General features: G+C 43.9%; 2 protein-coding genes across 7 annotated transcripts in view; one reads left to right on the top strand and one right to left on the bottom strand.

The window, feature by feature from the left end:
- The window catches only part of LOC137370043 (polyamine-modulated factor 1-binding protein 1-like), a 719669-nt gene extending 697084 nt beyond the window's left edge, over window positions 1-22585 (bottom strand). For all 4 annotated transcript variants that reach the window (XR_010975068.1, XM_068032077.1, XM_068032078.1 and 1 more), the window contains exons 1-3: window positions 21954-22585; window positions 4616-4765; window positions 851-982 (exon numbers count right to left, since the gene is read on the bottom strand). Coding sequence is in view for 3 of the 4 variants with exons in the window: in XM_068032077.1 (XP_067888178.1) it covers window positions 851-982; window positions 4616-4765; window positions 21954-22238 (567 nt within the window). In the remaining variant the exon portion in view is untranslated. The remainder of the gene's footprint in view (window positions 1-850; window positions 983-4615; window positions 4766-21953) is intronic.
- pex2 (peroxisomal biogenesis factor 2) overlaps window positions 22471-24994 on the top strand; it is a 32677-nt gene continuing 30153 nt past the window's right edge. The window contains exon 1 of one of the 3 annotated variants that reach the window (XM_068032084.1): window positions 22471-22576. In XM_068032084.1, coding sequence (XP_067888185.1) covers window positions 22552-22576 — 25 coding nt within the window. In that variant the 5' untranslated portion in view covers window positions 22471-22551. Of the gene's footprint in view, window positions 22577-22626; window positions 22809-24994 lie in introns of those variants that run through there. The other 2 variants (XM_068032086.1, XM_068032085.1) reach the window with 2 other exon arrangements.

Genomic DNA, 24994 nt, shown 5'->3' with positions numbered 1-24994 from the left:
ACCATTCGTGACTCCTCAGATACTGAAGCAGTCCATGTAGAAATGCAGCAAGATCTGGACAATATCCAGGCTTGGGCTGATAAGTGGCAAGTAACATTCACGCCACACAAGTGCCAGGCAATAACCATCTCCAACAAGAGAGAATCTAACCATCTCCCCTTGACATTCAACAGCATTACGATCGCTGAATCCCCCAATATCAACATCCTAGGGGTTACCATTGACCAGAAACTGGAGTACCCATATAAATACAGTGGCTACAAGAGCAGGTCAGAGGCTTGGAATCCTGTGGCGACTACCTCACCTCCTGATTCCCTAAAGCCTGTCCATTATCTACAAGGCACAAGTCAGGAGTGTGATGGAATACTCTCCACTTGCCTGGATGGGTGCAGCTGCAATAACACTCAAGAAGCTCGACACCATCCAGGAAAAGCAGCTCCCTTGATTGGCATCCCGTACACACACATTCACTCCTTCCACCACTGACGCACAGTGGCAGCAGTGTGTACCATCTACAAGATGCACTGCAGCAACACACCAAGGCTACTCAAGCAGCACCTTCCAAACCCGCGGCATCTACCACCTAGAAGGACAAGGGTAGATGATGTGTGGGAACACCACCACCTGCAGGTTCCCCTCCAAGCCACACACCATCCTGACATGGAACACATCACTGTACCTTCACTGTCGCTTGGACTGCAGCGGTTCAAGAAGGCTGCTCACCACCACTTCTTCGTGAGTAATTCGGGACGGGCAATAAATGCTGGCCTGGCCAGTGACGCCCACATCCCATGAAACAAATATAAAAAAAGATGCCAAGGCTAGTAGTAATAAAAAAAAAAACACCTACATCAAATTTCTGCATTATTTCAGCTTGCTGGATGGCACCAACCAGGGTGCTGAGATCTACTTTTATGTCCAAGTTTTCTCTGCGTAGATGATCAGCTTCTTCCTTAGAAGATTCCCATTCCAACAGTTGCTCCTGTCAAATATAAAAAGATACTGGAGTCAATGTTCTATTTTGCTTTGCTGGAACTCCAACTCTCATATTCCTCCTGTACTGAAATTGTCGACAATAATAGGTGCAAAATTGTGATTAAAGACTGATAATAGAAATTTTCTCAAACGTTTATCTTCCATTGGGTCTATTACCAGGTGTACACATTTTTAGGTCCAGCAACCTAAAATCATACAACACAAAAAGAAAGCAGTTCAGCCCATCATACTTTTGCCTGTTCTCAAACAGCTATCCACTTATCCATTGGAACATAGGATAGAGTTTTCAAGCCTCCAGCCTGGGAGAAATGGTGCATTAACGCCCCAAAAGCTTTGGGCAAAGACCTAACTCCCCATTGTTGTAGCTGTGACAATGGTTCTGAGTTAGGTGGTAAATGTTAATGGCATGGCTTAGTGGCAGCACTGTCGCTCCCAAGTCAGAAGGTGTAGGTTCAAGACCCACCCCAAAGACTTGAGTGAAACGCTAGCTTGACATTGCAGTGTAGTACGAAGGAAGTGCTGAAGTGTCAGAGGTGCTGCCTTTCAGATGAGCTGTTAAACTGAGAATCGGTCTGCTCTCATTTGAATGAGAAAGATCCCATGTCACTATTACAAAGAAGAGCACCAAATCACCCAGGTGTCCTGGCCAATATTTATCCTTCAGCATCACTTTAAAAAAAAAATTAGAATTCTGCATTTCTGGGACCATGCTGTGCACAAATCAGATGATGCATTTCCTACATTATCAGTGAGCAAACTTCAATAAGTATTTCATTGGCTGTAAAGCACTTTGGGACAGGCTGAGATCATGAAAGGCACTCGATAAATGCAATTCTTTCTCCTAGGGTTCCTATGACATACGTAGGTTGTCATTTTTGATCTGAACTCAGTGGCTACCAATATCAGGTGGCCTGGTCAAAGATGATCTCAAAGATAAGTTCACCTTCCTTTCTGTATGGCCAAGAGGAACAGGAAGGCGCCTTCAGGCTCCACAAAACCAGCTTGGACCATTGCCACTCTGACCCCCATCTCCTTCCTGAGATCAGGATCACCCAAACACCTCATCTTACCTACCTTCTTGCAGTCTGGAGTTAGCAAGATGCTTGATCATTGGGCCAGTGCTAACAAGGCTCGGCCCCCAAAATGTTCAGGTCACATGCCAGGGCTACTGGACACATTCCACCAACCAGCCTCCCAAAGTGCATTTGGGGGGAAAATCTACTCCATAGCAACAAGAGCAGGCCATTTAGCCCCTTCAGCCTGTTCTACCATTCCATTAGATCATTGTTGATCTATACTTGAACTCCATATCCCTTGATCCTTACCCAACAGAAATCTATCTTGAAAATGTCAATTGAATCAGCATCTACAGTTTTGCAGGTGTGCGAGTTCCAAATTTCCACTGCCTTGTGTGTGAAAAATTGCCTCCTGGTTCACACAATTACAAAGGAACATAGGAAACAAAAGCAGGAGTAGGCCATTCGGCGCATCGAGCCTGCTCTGCCATTCCATCACATCATCTACCTCTGCACCATTTTTCCCCATTATCCCCATATCCCTTCATGTCATTAATATCCAGAAATCTACAATTTTCTGTCTTGAACATGCTCAATGATTGAGCTAACACAGTCCTCTGGGTTAAAGAATTCCAAAGATTCACTACCCTCGGAGTAAAGAAATTTCTCTTAATGAAGTAAGGTCCACTGAACCTAACTTTCAACGATTCCCCAGAAAAAAGGCAAAAAAACTAGCACCTGGCCTGCAGGCTGAAAATTGGCCGAACTCTAATTTTAGAATCAGATGATGCACCTTTATTCCCCCAGTGGAAACAATCTCCCTGTATCGACCCCATCAAATGCCTTTACCATCTTAACCACCTCGAATATATCACGCATCAACCATCTAAACTCAAGGCAATACAAACCAACTTTATGTAACCTATCCTCATAACTCTAACAATAGATCAGATCTAAGCTCTGCAGCCCTGCCATATCCAGTTGTGAATGGTGGTGGACAATTAAACAACTAACTGGAGGAGGTGGCTCCACAAATATCCCCATCCTCAATGATGGGGAAGCCCAGCACAACAGTACAAAAGATAAGGCTGAAGCATTTGCAACAATCTTCAGCCAGAATTGCTGAGTGGATGATCCATCTCTGCCTCCTCCTGAAGTCCCCCGCATCACAGATGCCAGTCTTCAGCCAACTTGATTCACTCTATGATATCAAGAAACGACTGATGGACCTAGATACTGTAAAGGCCACGGGCTCTGACAATATTCCAGCAATAGTACTGAAGACCTGAGCTCCAGAACTTGCTGTGCCCTGAGCCAAGCTGTTCCAGTACAGTTACAACATTGGCATCTACCTTGAAATGTGGAAAATTGCCCAAGTATGTCCTGTACACAAAAAGCAAGTAAATCCAACCTGGCCAATTACTGCCCCATCAGTCTACTCTCAATCATCAGTAAAGTGATGGACGGTGTCATTGGCAGTGCTATCAAACGACACTTGGTTAGCAACAACTTGTTCACTGACAAACAGTTTGGGTTCTGCCAGGGACGCTCAGCTCGTGACCTCATTACAGCCTTGGTTCAAACATGGACAAAAGATATGAACTCAAGAGGTAAGGTGACAGTGACTGCCCTTGACATCAAGGCAGCATTTGACCGAGTATGGCATCAAGGAGCCCTAGCAAAACTGAAGTCAATGGGAATCAGGGGGAAAACTCTCCGCTGGTTGAAATCGTACCGAGCACAAAGGAAGATGGTTGTCGTTGTTGGAGGTCAACCATCTGAGCTCTAGGATATCATTACAGGTGTTCCTCAGGGTAGTGTCCTAGGCCCAACCAACTTCAGCTGCTTCATCAATGGCCTTCCTTCAATCATAAGGTCAGAAATGGGGATCTTTGCTGATGATTGCACAACGTTCAGCACCATTCGCGACTCCTCAGATACTGAAGCAGTCTGTGTAGAAATGCAGCAAGAACTGGACAATATCCAGGCTTGGGCTGATAAGTGGCAAGTAACATTCACACCACACAAGTGCCAGGCAATGACCATCTCCAACAAGAGAGAATCTAACCATCGCCCCTTGGCATTCAACGGCATTACAATCGCTGAATCCCACACTATCAACATCCTAGGGGTCACCATTGACCAGAAACTGAACTGGAATAGCCATATAAATACCGTGGCTACAAGAGCAGGTCAGAGGCTAGGAATCCTGCGGCGAGTAGCTCACCTCCTGATTACCCAAAGCCTATCCACCAAGGCAAAAGTCAGGAGTGTGGTGGAATACTCTCCACTTGCCTGGATGGGTGCAGCTCCAACAACTCTCAAGAAGCTCTATGGTTTTATAATAAATGGATAATTTTGTTGTTTATTGAAGAAATCTGGTTGGTGTGCTTTATTCTGGGGACAAATACAGTATCCAATTGGCTGTTTTGGTAAGTGGGAAAATTTATTGATATGCTATGACCTGTGGAGAAGTGGGACTGAATTAACAGTACACTCCTCCTGCCTCGGTCGTTACAAGAGTTCATTATTCTTCACTGAACTTTTTGAACTACATGTGCTGAAAGTTCGAAAACAAAGAAAAAATATACATGTAGTCTTACATATAATATCTGGTCAGCTTTCCGAAGTTTAGTATCCAGATTTGTAATCTTTTCATTTGCTTCTTTCTCAAGGTCTTCAACGGTTTGAACCAAGACTTCATTCTGGTCACTAAGATCATTTACATAGGACTGAAGAATCCTTAACTTCATCTAAAACAAAACAAAATCAGAGTTCATCAAAAACATTTTATTCACACTTAACCCTCTCCACTGCTTTTACCCCTGCACTTCCTTCAGCTTAAAGGCCACAACAGCTCAATGAGTCATTTTTACTTGGCTTGAAGTCAAATTGGACCTGAAATTAGTCAAAATACAAACGCAAAATGACATAAAACTTGCCTGATGTGTGTGTTAAATCACTACTGTTACAGTCAAGTTTGACCGCAACAGATTTAATTCTTTCTTGAAGTGGATGTACTGGCCAATTCAGTAGGCATTTGATTACTTACTTGCTATATTCATAACAAGAACCGAATTGGACAGGTTTTCTTGAGTGAACAAAGAAAGAGGTTAACTTTATTGTACCTAAACTGAACTAATAAATAATAGCCAACACACCAACTTTCATTCACGCAAACACTCTGGAGGTTTACACACACACACAAATAGATTAGAGTGGGGAAAGGTAGATTGGTTGAGTTAGAGTCCATAGCAGAAAAAGGTATACAGTCTGTGGCAATTGGTGATTCAGCTGGCTTCTAGCTGAATTCAGTGATCCTGAGGCTTTTAGTTTGAAGAAGTAGATGACTGGTTTGGTGAGCCTCTTGGAGGCTTCTAATTATAGCCAGAGTATGCAAAGATGGTCAGTCAACAAGCAAGAATTGAAAGCTTTCAAGCTGGAATGGAGACAGAGATCTCCACTTATGGTCTGCTCATGTCAGAGTCTGGTTGCTTCTCCTTTGCTGCAGAGAAAAACACCAGCTTAAAATCACAGATGGGGAGGGGACTTCTCACCTGACAATCCCTCAATCATTCAAATATAGCAGTTAGCAGTATTTCGCTGCTTGCTGACAGAACAGGTGGTTACTTTAAACTTACTGGTCTTGGTTCTTGCTGGGATATTAGCAGACATTTCATCTCTCTCCTCACAAGCATTGCTGTGTAGGATACAGTGTAGCAAACTAGGTGATAATCTTAAACTGAAAAGATGACTTTGCTGGTAGCTTGCCTTTTTAAAATGTCTTTTTAAAAAAATACAAATTCAGATCTCCAGCCAGTGGACCAAAGAAAATCAAATCATTCTACAAAACACATTGGTGTAACACTACTAATGTAAATATGACCCATTTCAGGGAATATTTTCATCTCAATGCTATTTCAGAAACCTTACAGTGCATTGATAAATTCTAGTGTTACATCCACTTCTTCCATTCCAGTCTGCCTTGTGTTTCTGGACAACGGCCACTTTGTTTTCCTGTTTGTGAATCATTATTGCCCAATGTGAAAAACTAGGTATTAATTGTATAAAAAGTTAGCACAGCAGCTCCAGTAGCTCAGACGGATTGAAAACTTCATCCTGAAATACACACCAGGTCTGAACATAGCTACAACACCACCATCTGGCAGCCTAGTGAAGAAGCTACAACATGTGCTTGTGTGTTCAAACAAATGAACAATACCCACTTACTACACATTTTTAAAAATAAAAATACAGCACGATGGTATTTCTAACTTAATTAATTTTATTATTGTCTTGTGGCATACAACCAACTTCCAATCTCACAATTTGTGTATAAATTTCACTTTCCGGATGATCCAATGTTGTAGCACAATAAAGCTCCAGCAGATAATGACAAAGGACAATTCAAATTGAATTTGCACCTGCAAGCACAGAGAGTTGACCAACATGGGAAAGTGCTAATTAAAAGTCAGACAGCTTCTTCACAGGAGGAAAAACTAAAAGGGATAGTCACTGTGAGTCTCTCATATTCTTGCAGCAGAGTTTCAAAATAGCACTCAGAGGTCAGCAAGCAAGTCACTTGCCTGTCCTTAGATTGGTCAATGCATATCTTGGTGAGACTAAAGAGAAAAGAGGAAATACCTTGTAAAAGAAAATTCTCAACACAATATAGCTAACCTCCACCCTTCCCCATACACTACAGTTGTCAGCCAGTTTATTTAGCAGATTAACATTAGTACACTATCGAAAAATAATCAGACTTTAGCCAATAAGCTAGTTGTGTGATACTTTTATTCAGCAAATAAAATTGTTCCTACCACTATTCAAATTCCTAAAAGCTGCTCTAAGCAAGAATGAAAAGAGAAAAAATATGATCATGGCAATGCACTCACATTTTACACTAAGTTGCGTTGCTCACCATGCACCGTAAAGAGTTCTTTGTCTCTGCTGTCCACCAATATGTTTGGTATGGTAGTATAGTGGATATGTTACTAAACTAGAAACACAGAAATCTTGAGCTCAAATCCCACCATGGAATGGTGTAAAACTGAATTTAATAAATAATTTGTCAGCTGGCAAGAGAAAATAAACTGGCCAACTGGTTTACTAAATGTCCCCCAGGGTTGGGAAACCGTCATCCCTACTCGGTCTAGCCTGCACACACAACTTCAGTCCTACACTATGTGGTTCACTCAATGCCCAGCAAACCACTCAGTTGTAAAAGCAATTGCTAGAATAAAGATGACCCACCACCTGGGACTGAGCAATAAATGTAGCCTTACCAGCATCAACATCCAGAGAACAATGTTTTTTTTAAACAGCAAAGTATGAGGTCACACTTGCCAATTGTATGATGACTATCCTCCTTGGGAGGGTGGCAAGATCACAAGCAGATGCTCTTTGGAGTCAAGGTGACTTCAAGATGGCATGCCAATGCTACAAGCTCAAACACCCCTCTGTGACAAGACTCCAGATTCAAAACTGAAACTGGGCAGATCCACAGTATTTCAGAGCACTGTTAATGATTGACCAGCAAAATTGGCTCACTAATGGCACTTGGCAGCTTAGACCTGTCACTAGGAGTTACTATATTTCCACTTGGCTCAAGACAAGTCTGCAAGACAATGCCACAACTGTTAGGGTGGCCCGAGCTGAACAAACATCAGCATCTCCAGTAAGCTGTGTTGTTCTAACTGGTTAAATTCCAGCAATGTCTCCATGCATACTTCGCAACATCTAAGCCCAAACTCTGCTATCCTGCATCCAAGATCTCAGGACTTTGAATAGGAATATGACCCACTTACCCATGAAGAGTGGATGCAGTCTATAATGCTCACACAGAAATCCAACAAGTGGGGTAGTTTTCAGTAACTTGATTTGGACCTTTTTAGCAATGGTAATAAATTTCGGTGCATGCCAAACACCCAGCTCACCCTCTTCTTCCTCTCCCCCTGACAAAAGTAAATTACACATGCCAGGCCTGTAACTATTAATAGTTAACCCTAGAATATAAACGCTCAAAATGTTCTCTCCAGATTGAACCTATGTTGAGAAGGACAAAATCCATAATTGCACTCATTGGTGTTTCTCTTCTCTGTCCTATAGTTCAAGTAGACACAGAGTATATCATCATTACACCACTGAAATCTTAGTGTCAATACTCAAATACACAAAAGTTACAAAGGTATGTCAAAGTGTGGAATACTGCATTTTTTTTTTAAATAAAAAATTCCTCAGTCTGGAATACAGCCTTCACAGTGATGTAATTTGTAACTTAACAAATCAAAAAAATACAGCAGCTCCATTTAACTCTCAGTCTTGACTACCCTTGGGTTTCCAATACTACGTGAGGGCATGATGAAGGAGAAATTCCTCAAAGAAAATGACCACAGAAATTCAACAGATGCCAGTACTTTTTCTGAATGCATTTTACAAACATATGAATCAGGAGCAGGAGTAGGCCAATCGGCCCCTCGCATCTGCTCTGCCATTCAAGATCATGGCTGATCTGATTGTAACCTCAACTCCACATTCCCACCTACCCCCAATAACCTTTCACCCCCTCGCGTGTCAAGAATCTATCTACCTCTGCCTTAAAAATATTCAAAGACTCTGCTTCCACTGCCTTTTAAGGAAGAGAGTTCCAAAGACTCTTAGGAGATAGTTTCCTCCATCAACATGAATAAAATGTTGAATTAAGCAATACCTTGTCTAATTCAGAAGACATATACAGGGTTTCCAATTTGCCAGAAAATTTTCCAACTTAAGGAAGGTAAATATAAAATTTATTAAGTTTTATGGTTGTGCTCAAAGTGGAGCTTGAAACCACAACCAGAGCACAAAGCATAGATCCCAAGTTCCAGCCCAGTGATGAGGTAGGAAATTTCAGGGCGTAGTACAAAACTAGTGAGAACCTAGATTTTTGGCAATAGTTGCACAGGAAAGAATGCACTTTACTGAAACCTTATGGCCCAGCATAGCACTCACTCCTTCATCACCATTAAGTCAGATGACCAACCCAGGTTCAATGAGGAGAGTAGATAAGCATGCTAGGAACAGGACCAGGCATGCTTGAAAATAAGCTGCTGACCTAGTAAAGCTACAAGACTAAATGCATGCTAAACAGCAGAAGCACTGTGTTATAGCCAGAGTTAAGAAACCCCACAACCAATGGATCGGGTAAAAGCTCTACAATCCTATCACATTCAGTCACGATTGGTGGACAATTAAACAACCAGTGCTCCATGAACATCCCCATCCTCAATAATAGCAGAACCCAATACATGAGTGCAAAAGAAAAGACTGAAGTGTTTGCAACCATCCTCAATTAGAAGTGCCGTGCAGATGATCCTTCTCTGCATCCTCTGGAGGTCCCCACCATTGCAGATGCCAATTTTCAGCCACTAACTCACAATATGGTGAAGAAAAGGCTAAGTGCACTGGACACAGCAAAAGCAACAGGTCCTGACAACAGCCCAGCTGTATTACTGAAGACCTGTTCTCCAGAATTAGCATGCCTCGAGCCAAGCTATTCCAGTGCAGCTACAACACTGGCACCTACCAGGCATTGCAGAGGTTACCCAGGTATGTCTATTCTATCAGCCTACTCTCAAGGGCTATCACCAGTATCATCAAGCAGCACTTAGTAACCAATAACCTGCCCACTGGAGCTTAGCTTGGGTTCAGTCAGGACCACTCATCTCCAAGACCTCAATACAGTCTTGATCCAAACATGACATAAAAGCTGAATTCCAGAGGTGAGGTGGGAGTGACTCTCCTGGGCACCAAGGTAGCATTCGACTAACATGGCACCAGGCAGCCTTTGCAAAACTGGTCAATGGGCAATAGGGCAAAAACTCTCCACTGGCTGGATTCATATTAAATACAAAGCACAAATGGTTGTAGTTGTTGCAAGGCCAATCATCTCAGCCCCAGGACATTGCTGCAGGAGTTCTTCAGGACAGCATCCTAGGCCCAACTATCTTCAACTGCCTCATCAATGACCTTCCCTCCATCACAAGGTTATAAGTAGTACTGTTCACTGATGATTGCAGAGTTCAGCTTCATTTGCATGCAGCAAGAGCGAAACAACATTCAGGCTTGGGCTGATAAGTAGCACCACTCAAGTGCCAGGCAATGACGACTGCCAAAAAGAGAGAGCGTCCAACCACCTCCCCATGACATTCAATGGCATTACCATTGCCGAATACGCCACCATCAACATCTGATCTCAACTGCAGCAGCCGCACAAATGCCATAGCTAAGAGAACAGGCCAGAGGCAGGATATTCAGTGAAGAGTCGTTCATCTTCTGAATCCCCAAAGCCTTTCCACCATCTATAATGCATCAAATCAGGAGAGTAATGGAACGCCCTCCATTTTCCTACATGGTTACAACTGTAACACTCAAGCAACTTATCATATAGGACAAAGCAGTCTGCTTGATCAGTATCCCATCCATCATCTCAAACATCTACTCCATCCATGTGGCTGCTGTGTGTATTGTATACAGGATCCACTGCAACAACTCACTAAGGCTTTTGCAGCAGTCCATCCCAAACCAGGGACCTCCACCACAGAGAAGGAAAAGGACAAATTCTCCTCCAAATTGCACACCATACCAACCTGAACATATATCTCCATTGCTTCACCATCACGGAGTCAAAATCTGGAACTTCCTACCTAACAGCACTGTGGGAATACCTTCACTACGTGGACTGCAGCAGTTCAAGAAGGCTACTCACCACAGCCTCTTTAGGGGCAACTAGGGATGGGCAGTAAATGCTGGCCTCACCAACAACACCCATATCCCAAAAATGAATTTTAAAGAAGTTGGTAGAGCAAAAGGAATGCACAGATGCATACCACCCAAAGACCTGGCAGATGTAGGGAGGGGCAAGGCTATTTAAATGAGGACAAGCTTTGAGCACTGAATTTGATGTATTGGGATGTATGATGGGAAGCCAACAGGAGTTTAACCATCCTCAGCTGCTTCATCAATGACCTTCCCTCCATCGTAAGGTCAGAAGTGGGGATGTTCGCTGATAATTGCACAATGTTCAACACCATTCGCAATTCCTCAGATACTGAAGCAGCCTGTGTCCAGAAGCAGCACAACCTAGACAACACCCAGGCTTGGGCTGATAAGTGGCAAGTAACATTCGCGCCATACAAGTGCCAGGCAACGACCATCTCAAACAAGACAGAATCTAACCATCTCCCCTTGATGTCCATTGAACAGAAACTGAAGTGGACCAGCTGCACAAATAAATACTGTGGCTACAAGAGCAGGTCACAGGCTAGGAATTCTGCAGCGAGTAACTCACCTCCAGTCTTCACAATGCCTGTCCACCACCTACAAGGCAGAAGTGTGATGGAATATTCTCCACTTGGCTGGATGGGTGCAGCTCCAACATTCAAGAAGCTCATCACCACTCAGGACAAAGCAACCCAATTGATTGGCACCCCATCCACCACCTTCAACAGTTACTCCCTTCACCACTGATGCACAGTGGCAGCAGTGTGTACCATCTACAAGATGCACTGTAGCAACTCACCAAGGCTCCTTCGACAGCACCTTCCAAATCCACGACTCAAACTAAAAGGACAAGGGCAGCAGATACATGGGAAAACCACCACCTGTAAGTTCCCCTCCAAGCCACACACCATCCTGACTTGCAACTACATCGCCATTCCTTCACTGCCGCTGGGTCCAAATCCTGGAACTCCCTTCCTAACAGCACTATTGGTGTACCTACACCAAGGACTGCAGCGCTTTAAGAAAGCAGCTCACCACCACCTTCTCAAGGGCAATTAGGAATGGGCAATAAATGCTGGCCTAGCCAGCGATGCCCACACGACTGAATAAAAAATAAAGACAGAGGTGACATAATTTATGCAGCAGAGTTTTAACTAAAATATAGTTTATGTGAGATTACATTTCAGGAGGCTGGCAAGGAAACCATTGTTCAGCCGACAGATCGATAAATGCCTAGATGAAGGTTTTAGTGGCAGTGGGATGAAATAGGTTAGAAGTGTGTAATGCTGCAGAGATGGAAATAGGCAGCCTTAGCGACGTTTTGAATATAGGATTTCAAGCGGAACTCAAGGTGAAACTGGATACTGAGGTTGTGCATCATGGGTGAATCCTCTGTGGTGTGCAATAACAGACCAGGCCCAAGTTGTAGAGGTCCTGGCAGCAGCTGATCAGGAAAATATCTGGCTTGTTGGTGTTAAGTTCAAGAAATTTCTTGCTTATTCACACCTAACATCAGTCATGAAGTCCAAGGTGGTGGCAGGGATGTAGAGTGGGGTGTCATCAGCATATTGGAGATGTGCTACTTGCATTTGAACCAAGCAAGAATATTAGTATTACAGAAGTGAACTACAAAAGTGAGTGGATGGAGTGAATGCCACAGTCAAATCAATCAGAGATAAGATACCATAGTTGCAATCATAAGAACGTGGCTGCTGCTTTGAGCAGAACTGTCTTGATGCTGTGGGAAAGACACATACATGACTTGTGATCCTTCAAGCATCAGAAATAAAGAACACTCAGTTGCATCAAACCACTACAAAGTCTAAGAGAAGGAATGAAACCTGATGGACAACCCGGCATCGACAACGGCAAATCCAGCCCTGTCGAGCCTGCAAAGTCTGCCTGACTAACATCTGGGGTCTTGTGCCAAAATTGGGAGAGCTGTCCCACAGACTAGTCAAGCAACAGCCTGACATAGTCAAACTCAGGGATTCATACCTTGCAGATAATGTCCCAGACACCACCATCACCATCCGTGAGTATGTCCTGAACCACCGAAAGGACAGACCCACCAGAGGTGACGGCACAATGGTACACAGTCGGGAGGGCGTTGCCCTGGGAATCCAGGGTCAATCTTGAGGACCCCATGAAGTCTCATGGCATCAGGTCAAACATGGGCAAGGAAACCTCCTGCTAATTACCAACTACCCCCCCCCACCTCAGCTGATGAGTCAGTGCTTCTCCATGTTGAAGACCATTTGGAAGAAGCACTGAGTGTGGCAAGGGCACAAAATGTACTCTGGGTGGGGGCCTTCACTTGGACCGGAGAGGCGGCAGGCGGACCTGGGAGGAAGCGGATCCGGAGCAGGACCTGTGAAATCCAGAGGAGGGCTCAAGGCCTTCACTTAACTTGGACCGGAGCAACGGTGGCAGTCGCAGGCTCTCGCTCTGTTCCGGCGCGCACGGAGTTTCAAAGCAGGAGAAAAAAAAGACTTAGTGACGTCACGGAAAATCTGAAAGCTGATTGGTAGGGTAAGTAACAGCTGTTAGCGCCTGTAAATAGCTTTTAAAAAATCATGGCAGAGAAAGTTTTATTTAAAAAAAAACTTCAAAAACTGACCTTATAAATGATAAGGTTAGTACAACTAAAGTATGTTTTTTGTTTTTAATTCATGTAATTTATTAATAATTACTAATAATTATTACTTTTTTATATATAGTAATTAGTGGTTTTTAGGGAATCAAAGTCCCTAGTGTAAATAATCTCAATTTTTTTGAGTAAATTAAGGGCAAGTCATGGCAGGGCAGCTCGGCAACGTGGAGTGCTCCTCCTGTGCAATGTGGGAAGTCTGGGACACTTCCAGTGTCCACGGCGAGCACGTGAGCAGTGTCTCCAGCTACAGCTACTCAAAATCTGCATTTCGGATCTGGAGTGGCAGCTGGGGACACTGTGGAGCATCTGCGAGGCTGAGATCATCGTGGATAGCACGTACAGGGAGGTGCTCACACCACAAGAGATTGCTCAGACAGAAAGGGAATTGGGGACCGCCAGGCAGAGTAGAAGAACTAGGCAGGCAGTGCAGGAGTCCCCTGGGTCCATCTCCCTCTCTAACAGATATTCCGCTGAGTACTGTTGGGGGAGATGGCTTCTCAGGAGAATGCAGCAAGAGCCAAGTCTGTGGCACCACAGGTGGCTTAGCTGCACTAGAGGGGAGGGAAAAGAATGGGAGAGCTATAATGATAGCCATATCGTATGGGTTAGAGATAGGCTTTTCCATGGCCACAAACGTGACTCCAGGATGGTATATTGCCTCCCGGGTGCTAGGGTCAAGGATGTCACTGAGTGGCTGCAGGACATTCTGAAGGGGGAGGGTGAACATTTAGAGGTCGTGGTTCACATTGGTACCAATGACAAAGGTATAAAGAGGGATGATGTCCTCCAACAAGAATTTAGGGAGGTAGGTAGCAGATTAAAAAGCAGGGCCTCAAAGGTTGGAATCTCTGGATTGCTCCCGATGCCACGTGCTAGTGAGTATAGGAATAGGAGGATAGAGCAAAAGAATGCATGGATAAAGACATGGTGCAAGAGGGAGGGCTTTAGTTTCCTGGATCACTGGGTCTGTTTCTGGCGAAGGTGGGACCTGTACAAGTTGGATGGGTTGCACCTGAACGGGACCAACATCCTTGCTGGGAAGTTTGCTAATGCTCTTTGGGGAGGTTTAAACTAATTTAGCAGGGGGATGGGATAGAGTGGAGGAACAGTAGGGGGTGATGCACAGCCAAACATAGAAGAGAAATTTGGTCAATCTAGAAGGCAGAGCAAATATAGACCTGTTAAGGCACAAGCGAACAATGCAAGGCTGGATTGCATCTATTTTAACGCAAAGAGTCTTACAAGTAAAGCAGATGAATTGAGGGCGTTGATTAACACATGGGATTATGATATTATTGCTATCACAGAGACATGGTTGAGGGAAGGGCAGGACTGGCAGCTCAATATTCCAGGTATAGAATCTTCAGGGTTGACGGGGGCGGTGGGGGGTTGGGGGGGTGCGGGGGGGGGGGGGGAGAAATGGGTGTAAAAGAGGAGGTGGCATTGCACTATTGATCAAGGAGTCAATTACTGCAGTAAGGAGGGATGATATTTTGGTTCCTCAAATGAGGCCATATGGGTAGAACTTAAAAACAAAATAAGGGGGCAATCACTTGGCTGGGAGCATACTACAGGCCTCCAAATAATCAGGGAAAGATAGAGGAGCATATATGTAGGCAAATCTCAGAGAGGTGTAAAAATAATAGTCGGGGATTTCAACTTCCCCAATATTAACTGGGATAGTCTTAGTGCAAAAGGCTTAAAGGGAGCAGAATTCTTAAAATGCATCCAGGAGAGCTTTTTGAGCCAGCAAAGTCCTACAAGAGAAGGGGCTGTACTGGACCTAATCCTAGGGAATGAAGCCGGACAAGTGGTAGAAGTGTCAGTGGGGGAGCATTTCGGGGATAGTGACCATAACTCTAAGATTTAAGGTAGTTATGGAAAAGGACAAAGATGGACTGGAAATAAAGGTTCTGAATTGGGGGAACGTCGATTTCAAAATGATAAAACAGGATCTGACCAAAGTGGACTGGGAACAGCTACTTGTAGGAAAGTCTATATCAGACCAGTGGGAGTCATTCAAAAAGGAAATAGCGAGATTTCAGGGCCAACGTGTTCCCATAAAGGTGAAGGGTTGGACCAATAAGTCCAGGGAACCCTGGATGTCAAGGAATATAGAGGATTGGATAAAGAAAAGAAAAAAAGAGGCTTATGGCAGATTTTGGGGCTGAAAACAGCAGAGACTCTGAAAGGAGTATAGAAAATGTAGGGGGGGTACTTAAAAAAGTAATTAGGAGAGCAAAGAGGGGGCAAGAAAAAACACTGGCGGGCAAGATAAAGGAAAATCCCAAGGCATTTTATAAGTATATTAAAGGAAAGAGGATAACCAGGGAAAGAGTTGGGCCCATTAGGGACCAAAGTGGCAATCTGTGTGTGGAGCCGGAGGATGTAGGTGAGGTTTTAAATGATTACTTTTCATCTGTGTTCCGATGGAGAAGGACGATGTAGGTGTAGAGATCAGGGAGGGGGATTGTGATATACTCGAGCCAATTATCATTGAAAGGGAGAAGGTATTAACAGTTTTAGCAGGCTTAAAAGTGGATAAATCCCCAGGCCCAGATGAGATGTATCCCAGGCTGTTATGTGAGGCAAGGGAGGAGATAGCAGGGGTTCTGACACAAATTTTCAAATCCTCTCTGGCCACAGAAGAGGTGCCAGAGGACTGGAGGACAGCGAATGTGGAACCATTATTCAAGAAGGATAGCAGGGATAAACCAGCTAATTACAGGCCGGTGAGTCTAACATCAGTGATAGGGAAACTATTGGAAAAAATTCTGAAGGACAGGATTAATCTCCACTTGGAGAGGCAGGGATTAATCAAGGATAGTCAGCATGGCTCTGTCAGGGGGAGATCATGTCTAACAAACTTGACTGAATTTTTCGAGGAGGTGACTAGATGTGTACATGAGAGCAAATCAGTCGATGTCATAGAGTGATACAGCACCAAAACAGGCCCTTCGGCCCACCGAATCTGTGCCGACCATCAACCACCCATTTATACTAATCCTACATTAATCCCATTTTTCCCTCTCACATCCCACCTTCCGTCAATTCTCCTACCACCTACCTACACTAGGGGCAATTTTTACAATGGTCAATTTTACCTATCAACCTGCAAGTCTTTGGCATGTGGGAGGAAACCGGAGCACCTGGAGGTAACCCACGCGGTCACAGGGAGAACTTGCAAACTCCGCATAGGCAGTACCCAGAACCAAACCCAGATCGCTGGAGCTGTGAGGCTGCAGCGCTAGTCACTGCGCCAATGTAGTCTACATGGACTTCAGTAAGGCTTTTGATAAAGGTCCCGCATGGGAGATTGGTTAATAAGGCAAGAGCCCATGGGATCCAGGGCAATTTGGCAAATAGGATCCAAAATTGGCTTAGTGGCAGGAGGCAAAGGGTGATGGTCGAGGGTTGTTTTTGCGATTGGAAGCCTGTGACCAGTGGTGTACCGCAGGGATCGGTGCTGGGACCCTTGCTGTTTGTAGTGTACATTAATGATTTTGATGTGAATATAGGAGGTATGATCAGTAAGTTCGCAGATGACACGAAAATTGGTGGTGTTGTCAATAGTGAGGAGGAAAGCCTTAGATTACAGGACGATATAGATGGGCTGGCAAGATGGGCAGAGCAGTGGCAAATGGAATTTAATCCTGAGAAGTGTGAGGGGATGCATTTTGGCAGGACTAACAAGGCAAGGGAATATATAATGGGTGGCAGGACCCTAGGAAGTACAGAGGGACCTTGGTGTACTTGTCCATAGATCACTGAAGGCAGCAGCACAGGTAGATAAAGGTAGTTAGGAAGGCTTATGGGATACTTGCCTTTATTAGTCTAGGCATAGAATACAAGAGTAGGGAGGTTGAGATGGAGCTGTACAAAACACTAGTTAGGCCACAGCTGGAGTACTGTGTACAGTTCTGGTCGCCACACTATAAGAAGGATGTGATTGCACTGGAGAGCGTGCAGAGGAGATTCACCAGGATGTTGCCTGGGCTGGAGCATTTCAGCTATGAAGAGGGACTGGATAGGCTAGGGTTATTTTCCTTAGAGCAGAGGCAGCGAAGGGGAGACCTGATAGAGGTATACAAAATTATGAGGGGCACTGATAGGGTAGATAAAAAAAAACGTTTTCCCTTCGCGGAGGTGTCAATAAACAGGGGCCATAGATTTAAGGTAAGGGGTAGGAGGTTTAGAGGGGAGTTGAGGAAAACGTTTTTCACCCAGAGGGTGGTTGGAATCTGGAACATACTACCTGAAGGGGTGGTAGAGGCAGGAACCCTCACAACATTTAATAAGTATTTAGATGAGCACTTGAAATGTCATACCATACAAGACTACAGGCCAAGTGCTGGAAAACGGGATTAGAATAGATAGGTGCTTGATGGCCGGCACAGACACGATAGGCCATAATTCTATGAATAACTCTATGACGCTATGTCTTCAATGCCCATCACCAAGATTGGCTCTGTAGCACAACTACTGACCGAGTCCTAAAGGACATAGCTGCTAGACTGGGTGTGCAGCAGGTGGCGAGGGAACCAAGAGGGAAAAACATACTTAAACTCGTCCTCACCAATCTAGCTGTCGCAGATGCATCTGCCCATGACAGTCTTGGTCGGAGTGACCACCGCACAGTCCTTGTAGAGACAAAGTCCTATCTTCGCACTGAAGGTACCCGCCATCATGTTGTGTGTCACTTCCACCGTGCTAAATGGGATAGATTTCGAACAGATTTGCATCTGAAAACTGAGCATCCATGAGGCACTGTGGGCCATCAGCAGCAGAATTGTATTCAACCACAATCTGTAAGCTGGCATATCCCCCACTCTAAAGGCCTGCTCAAGTCACAAAAAAAGAAAACCTGACCAAACCCGCGCAGCCCGAGTCCCTCCAATTTCTCCACGCACCCAACCTGACCACCGGAATGTTCCCTTTACTTACGTTCTGACTCCCAATCTTCAGGAAGCTGCAGCATGAGCGTGATGACATCATAGAGACACTCAATCGCTCACTGCACAGACACAGAGTTTCCTTCTTTGATGTCCCAGACTCGCAGCTCAGTTAAATTTTTTTACTTTTAACACTTACCTTCAATTCTTCAATTCAATTCGGACCCGGTCCGGCCCGAACCCGACACGTCGTCGGGTCCTGTAGGGTTCGGATCAGGTAACAAGCCTTTACCCCATTCTACTATTACTATTAAGCCAGGGGACTAACTAACTCTGGCTCAATGAAGAGTGCAGCCGGGCATGCGAAGAGCAGCACCAGGCGTACCTATAAATGAGGCGTCAGCCTGGTGAAGCCAAAACACAGGACTACTTGCATGCCAAACAGCAGAAGCAGCATGCAATAGACATGGCTAAGTGGTCCCACAAACCAACAGATCAGATCTAAGCTCTGCATTCCTGTCACATCCAGTCGTGAATGGTGGTGGACAACTAAACAACTAGCTGGAAGAGACGGCTCCACAAATATCCCCATCCTGAATGATAGGGAAGCCCAGCACATCAGTGCAAAAGACAAGGCTGAAGCATTTGCATCCATCTTCAGCCAGAAGTGCAGAGTGAATGATCCATCTCGGCATCCTCCTGAGGTCTCCAGCATCACAGATGCCAGTCTTCAGCCAATTCGATTCACTCCACGTGATATCAAGAAATGACTGAAGGCACTGGATACTGCAAAGGCTATGGACCTTGACAACACCCTGACAATAGTACTGAAGACCTGTGCTCCAGAACTAGCTGCGACCCTAGCCAAGCTGTTCCAGTACAGCTGCAACACTGGCACGACCCAGCAATGTGGAAAATCGCTCAATTTTGTGCACAGGACATAAAGAAGGACAAATCCAACACAGCCTATCAGTCTACTCCCAATCATCAACAAAGTGGTGGAAGAGGTCATTGACAGTGCTATCAAACAGCACTTGCTCAGCAATAACCTGCTCACTGACGTTCAGTTTGGGTTCTGCCAGGGCCACTCAGCTCGTGACCTCATTACAACCTTAGTCCAAACATGGACAAAAGAGCTGAACTCAAGAGGGGAGGTGAGAGTCACTGTCCTTGACATCGAGGGAGCATTTGACCAAGTATGGCATTAAGGAGCCCGAGCGAAACTGGATTCAATGGGAATAAGGGGGAAAAATCTCCACTCGTTGGAGTTATACCTAGCACAAACGAAGATGGTTGTGGTTATTGGAGGTCAATCATCTCAGTCCCAAGACATAACTGCAGGAGTTCCTCAGGGTAGTTACCTCAGCCCAACCATCTTCAGCTGCTTCATTAATGACCATCCATCCATAAGGTCAGAAGTGGGGATGTTCACTGATGATTGCACAATGCTCAGCACCATTCGTGACTCCTCAGATACTGAAGCAACCCATGTCCAAATGCAGCAAGATGTGGACAACATCCAAGCTTGGGCTGATGTGTGGTGTGAATGTTACTTGCCACTTACGTGCTGGGCAATGACTATCTCAAATAAGAGAAGATCTAACCATCTCCCCTTGGTATTCAATGGCATTACCACTGAATCCCACACTAACATCATTCTGGGGGTTACCATTGACCAGAAACTGAACCAGCCACATAAATGCTCTGGCTACAAGGGCAGGTCAGAGGCTGTAAATTCTGCAGTGATTAACTCACCTCCTGTCTCCCCAATGCTTGTCCATCATCTAGAAGGCAGAAGTCAAGAGTGTGATGGAATACTTCCCTTTGCCTGGATAACAGCAGCTCCAACAACACTCAAGAAGCTCAACGCCATCCAGGACAAAGCAGCCCGCATGATTGGCATCCCATCCGCCACCTTCAACATTCACTCCCTGCACTACACCACCAATGGCAGCAATGTGCAGCATCTACAAGATGCACTGCAGCAACTCACCACAGCTACTCAGGCAGCACCTTCCAAACACGTGACCTCTTTCACCTCGAAGGACAAGGCAATAGATGCATGGGAACACCACCACCTCCAGTAAATTCCCCTCCAAGTTACACACCATCCTGATGGAACTTTCTCGCCGTTCCTTCACTGTCGCTGGGTAAAAATCCTGGAACTCCCTTCCTTACAGCGCTGCCAGTGTACCTACAATGCAAGGACTGCAGTGGTTCAAGAAAGCAGCTCACCACCACCTTCTCAAGGGCAATTAGGGACAGGCAATAAATGCTTGTCTAAACAGCGACACCCACATCCCACAACTGAATAAAAAAAAACTAACAGGCCAAATTCACTATACAGTTCAGTAATCTTTAAACAAACTGGCACCAGCTGTTCATATTCCAACGTTCATGCATCAATCCTCAGTCTGTTTTCCTCTGGCTGGAGGGAAGGCAAGACCTTTCTGCCTCCTTCATTGTAATGGATTCTATTTTTTTCTTCCATCAAGAGAAGCCAAAAATGTAACCTCTTAACCCTTCCTCAGCTCTGTGGCAAGGATTAGCTCAAGCTGTCAATTAAACCCATCAACTCGTATCAGAAACCTCCCTCCCCCATCCAGTGAGAGCATGGCAGTTACACTGTTTAGCTAGACCTCCATGAATGAAAAAACCTCACTATACCCTGCATTCTTTAAACAGCATTCTCAACTTGTCCTGCCACCTTCCAAGATTTGAGTTTGTACCTCCCCAAGTGGTGTCTGTTCTTACACCCCATTTAAAATTGTACCATTTAGTTTATATTACTTTGTCTGATTCCTCCAAACAAAATGCATCATTTCATACTTCTGTCAAATTTCATCTCTCTTGTCTGTCCATTTCACCAGTCCACATCCTCCTGAAGTCTGTAAATACCCACCTCACTCTTTACTACATATCCGAGTTTTGTATCACCTACCAGATATGAGTAACACTGACCACTCATTTGAAAAAGAACCATGACTTCAAAATATGCCCAAATACATTAGATGGATGTGATCTTGCAAGTGAGGTATTTCTGAAGTTTAGTAACAGTTTTTAAGTGTTTCATTTAGTGAGGAAAGAATTTTAGTGTCCCTATCAGCATACGACTCTTGGCTAAAGAAGAAAAACCGGGCATGACAAATTAAGCCTCACGGTGATCGAGGCTGATTAAGGTTTCCCACAACAGTGGGTGGCACATAGAAGCAAAAGCAGGTAATGAATAAAAGCAGTCTTGGTAACCAATTGGATATGGGGAAAGAAGCTCAGCTTGGTGCCAAACGATACAAAAATTATGCATTTTAAAATTTAAAGAGGGAGGTTCAAAGACAAAGTAATCAAAGCAGCCACAAATCTGCAGTCGTACTCCGTGCTCTCCGTTCAATAATGTTTTTTCAACAATTTATTTGTTTTGTAACTGTGTTATTGGAAAATGGTTTAATCTTAGATTTTTCTGAGGGAGGTGGATAGCACTTGTTGCCATTTGTTATGTAAAAAAACTGAGGAACCGTGTGAATAACCTATTGCATATTTTTTTCTTCCAAAAGTGTATTTGTTCCAATGTATGTGTCAAGACAGGCAGTTTGGATCTGCCAGTTACAAATTTATTCTTATTTTTAGCAGACCACTTACCTTTAAAGTACCTCTACTTTCATCTTTATTTTCTAGGTGTCTCAGTTTTTCCTCGTACAAGCCTTTGAACTCGTTCGATAAATATTTCATGTTTTGCCTGACTGATGCTGATGCCCGTAACGTTAATTTCTTGCCTCCCGCTCCCAGCAGCTCCATATCCCGCCTCAAGCCAGCACTAACACTTTCTCCAAAAGCAGCACAGCCCGAGGAGCCAGCATGCAATTTTATTCGATCTCTGCCAGAACAACCGACCCTCCAGTCCTCCTCCCTGATATTCATGGCCATGGCTTTCGTCCAATCATTTAAAAGACGACACACTTTTTGTCGTCAGACATTTGCACAAGAACCCATCTCCAACCGCTCGGTTCCAGCCGGTAACCGAACTTTAAATCCAACTGAATGCGCCGCTGGAACTCCCGCCCTCTGCGCTCTGATTGGTGGGGAAGGGCCGCTCGAGCGGGTGCGCGGCGTACAGTTTGGCTCGCTCCGGTGTCAATCGCACTGTCACCGGGTTCCTCGCGCTTCACCAGCGGGACACCGACTCGAGAAGCTGAGTTGTGAAAGAGTTCGCAGCAAAATCAGTGGCGCAGTAGAGAACATGCTAAAGCAGCGGGCTTTAAATGGTGGGTGGCGATATTGTATGTAGCAGAGGCAAAGTTCAATTTTTTCTTTTCTCACATCGTTGCAAACAGTTGCAGCAATTGTGTTTTTGTCCCTGAACCCGTGGACCGCTAACATGTGACACCCCGAACCTGCGCTTTGATTGGTTGTCTTGCGCTGCGAGATTCCGGAAGTTCAGTTCGTCCCTTGGTTACAGAGACTTTGCTCGGTTGGTAGGAAACGAGGTGCAGGTAGGTATGTACTTGTAATCAGTGAAACTTGTCCAATGCGCTGTAGCTGAATTTTCGAGTGTAAATTCAAGATTTACCTCTCTTCGCTTTTAAACTTATTTCTTTTCCTGATTAAAAAGAACGATATTAAATCGTGGCCTACCTGTGACTGGTTGACGTAGCGCTTGAGTCAAGACAAGGCTAACATCTGTTGCAAATTTAATTCGAATGCTTTCACACGATTTCCGTAGCCCCCCAAATTTAGAGAATAATCTTGTTTTAATCATAGTATTTTGGATGATTTGTGTTAACCTGCTACTAGGGCAAATTTAGCTTCCTCAGTTCATAATGTGGAAGACCTAATCAGTTGATGACTTGTAATGGAGAACCTATTTTCTAGTGAAGGGTCAAAACCTTGCCACTTGCCTTCAGAAGCCTCCTAAAAGTATATATTGTTTTGTGGATTTTTCCCTCCGAATTTGCTGCATGTTTCCCATCCTGTGTCTCTGAAGAGATCTGATGTTTCACAAAAGATTACATTGTAAATATTTTTCTATGGTTCACAGGTGTGTTTAAAATAATTTGAATTGCACTTTTAGTATGATTGAGTTATGCTTTAAACTGCTATAGTGAAAGAACATCTGATTTTCTGTAGAGAATACTAATGGGAAAATGTGATATACAGAATGCATATCACAAATAAAAAAAACTAAATCGAGAAAGAACACAAAAAGCACCATGATTTTGCAGTAGTAATGTTGGTGAAACTGTCATTGTTCGCAGTCATTTCTCCTCTTAAACTGACAGCAATTTATGACATTCACGTGTGCAGTTAAACACAGAAATCCAGAAGTTGCTATCAGTGATTGCAATCAATTAGAAATCACTGAACTGATGAGAGCTTTCCCCTTTACGTGATTAGTCTCACTGTAAAAACCCTCAAAAAAGTTGCACCTTATTGAATGAAGTAGGTATAACTAGGTTTTTTAATGGCGTACTAAGTCAGAATTACTTCTGAACAGCCTCACTGTTCCTGAAAAACTAATTTGATATTTGTGGAATGTCAGATTTCACCATTATAATAAAAAAGGCCACATTTTTAAAAAAATTTTAAAGTACGGTTTTGATATTCTGGCTTCCTGTGTGTATGTCCCAATCATTTATTTTGGTCTCTATAAAATTTTAATTAGAAGCATAGGGTTCAGTGATTTTTTTTTTTTACTTCATGGTTTGCTGTCTGAGAATACTTCAGTGTGATTTATTGCTTACCCCGCTTGATGCCATCACTGTTTATTGATGTCTGGAGATCCCTTTGACTTGGTACCAGATTCAAACTGACATTAAACTAGATCTTTGTGGGCAGCTTTCTTCAAAGTCTGCTTTGCGTTGACCGCGAAATCTGAGCCAAGGTGTTCGGGATTGTGTAGCCCAGCTAGTGAGTTTTGTATGAAATAGACAATATCTTATCTATCACCTTTTTAAGTTTAAGCAACAGTAAATGTAAAGCGTAGTTTTGATAGATCTTGTCTTCCATTTTGAAACAACTGAGATTTAAAGTTAGAGAGTCCGAGTAGGTGTGATTTCAAACAATAATGCCATTATATAAATTTAAGTTAATGTAGAAACACATTCCAAGGTGCTTTTCAGACTGTGATTGGGACTGAATGTTGAGTAAGGAAGAGACAAATGAGGAAATAGAGTGAGTGCTTGAAATAGATGTTGACAAGATTTTTAAAGGTGGAAACAGATGGAGAGGCAGATAGGTTTAGGGAGAGAGCTGCGGATGATTGGCTGAATAGCCTCCTGTGCGTAACCATTCTATGACATGTATTGATGTTTAAATCCTTTAACTTTATCAACAAATTTACATTCCTTTGAGGCACAAAAACCCAACAGGAAAGGTGATCCAACCAGGGCTAACAAGAGAAGTTAACAATTGTATTGAATCAAAGGAAGCGGCTTATAAAGTTGCCAAAAAAAGTAGTAAGCCTGAGGATTGGGAGCATTTTAGAATTCAGCAAAGGAGGGCCAAGAAACTGATAAAGAAAGAGAAAATAGAATATGAAAGTAAACTAGCAAGAAACAAAAAATGGACTGTAAAAGTTTCCATAGATAGGTGCGTAAAAAGGAAAAGATTAGCAAAGACAAATATGGGCCCACTACAGGCAGAGACAGGAGAATTTATAATGGGGAATAAGGAAATGGCAGAGA

Source organism: Heterodontus francisci, chromosome 5 (genome assembly GCF_036365525.1).
Source record: "Heterodontus francisci isolate sHetFra1 chromosome 5, sHetFra1.hap1, whole genome shotgun sequence".
In the NCBI taxonomy this organism is placed as follows: Eukaryota; Metazoa; Chordata; class Chondrichthyes; order Heterodontiformes; family Heterodontidae; genus Heterodontus; species Heterodontus francisci.
Note: the sequence above shows the minus strand (reverse complement) of the source record. Positions and strands in the feature narration are given on the sequence as shown.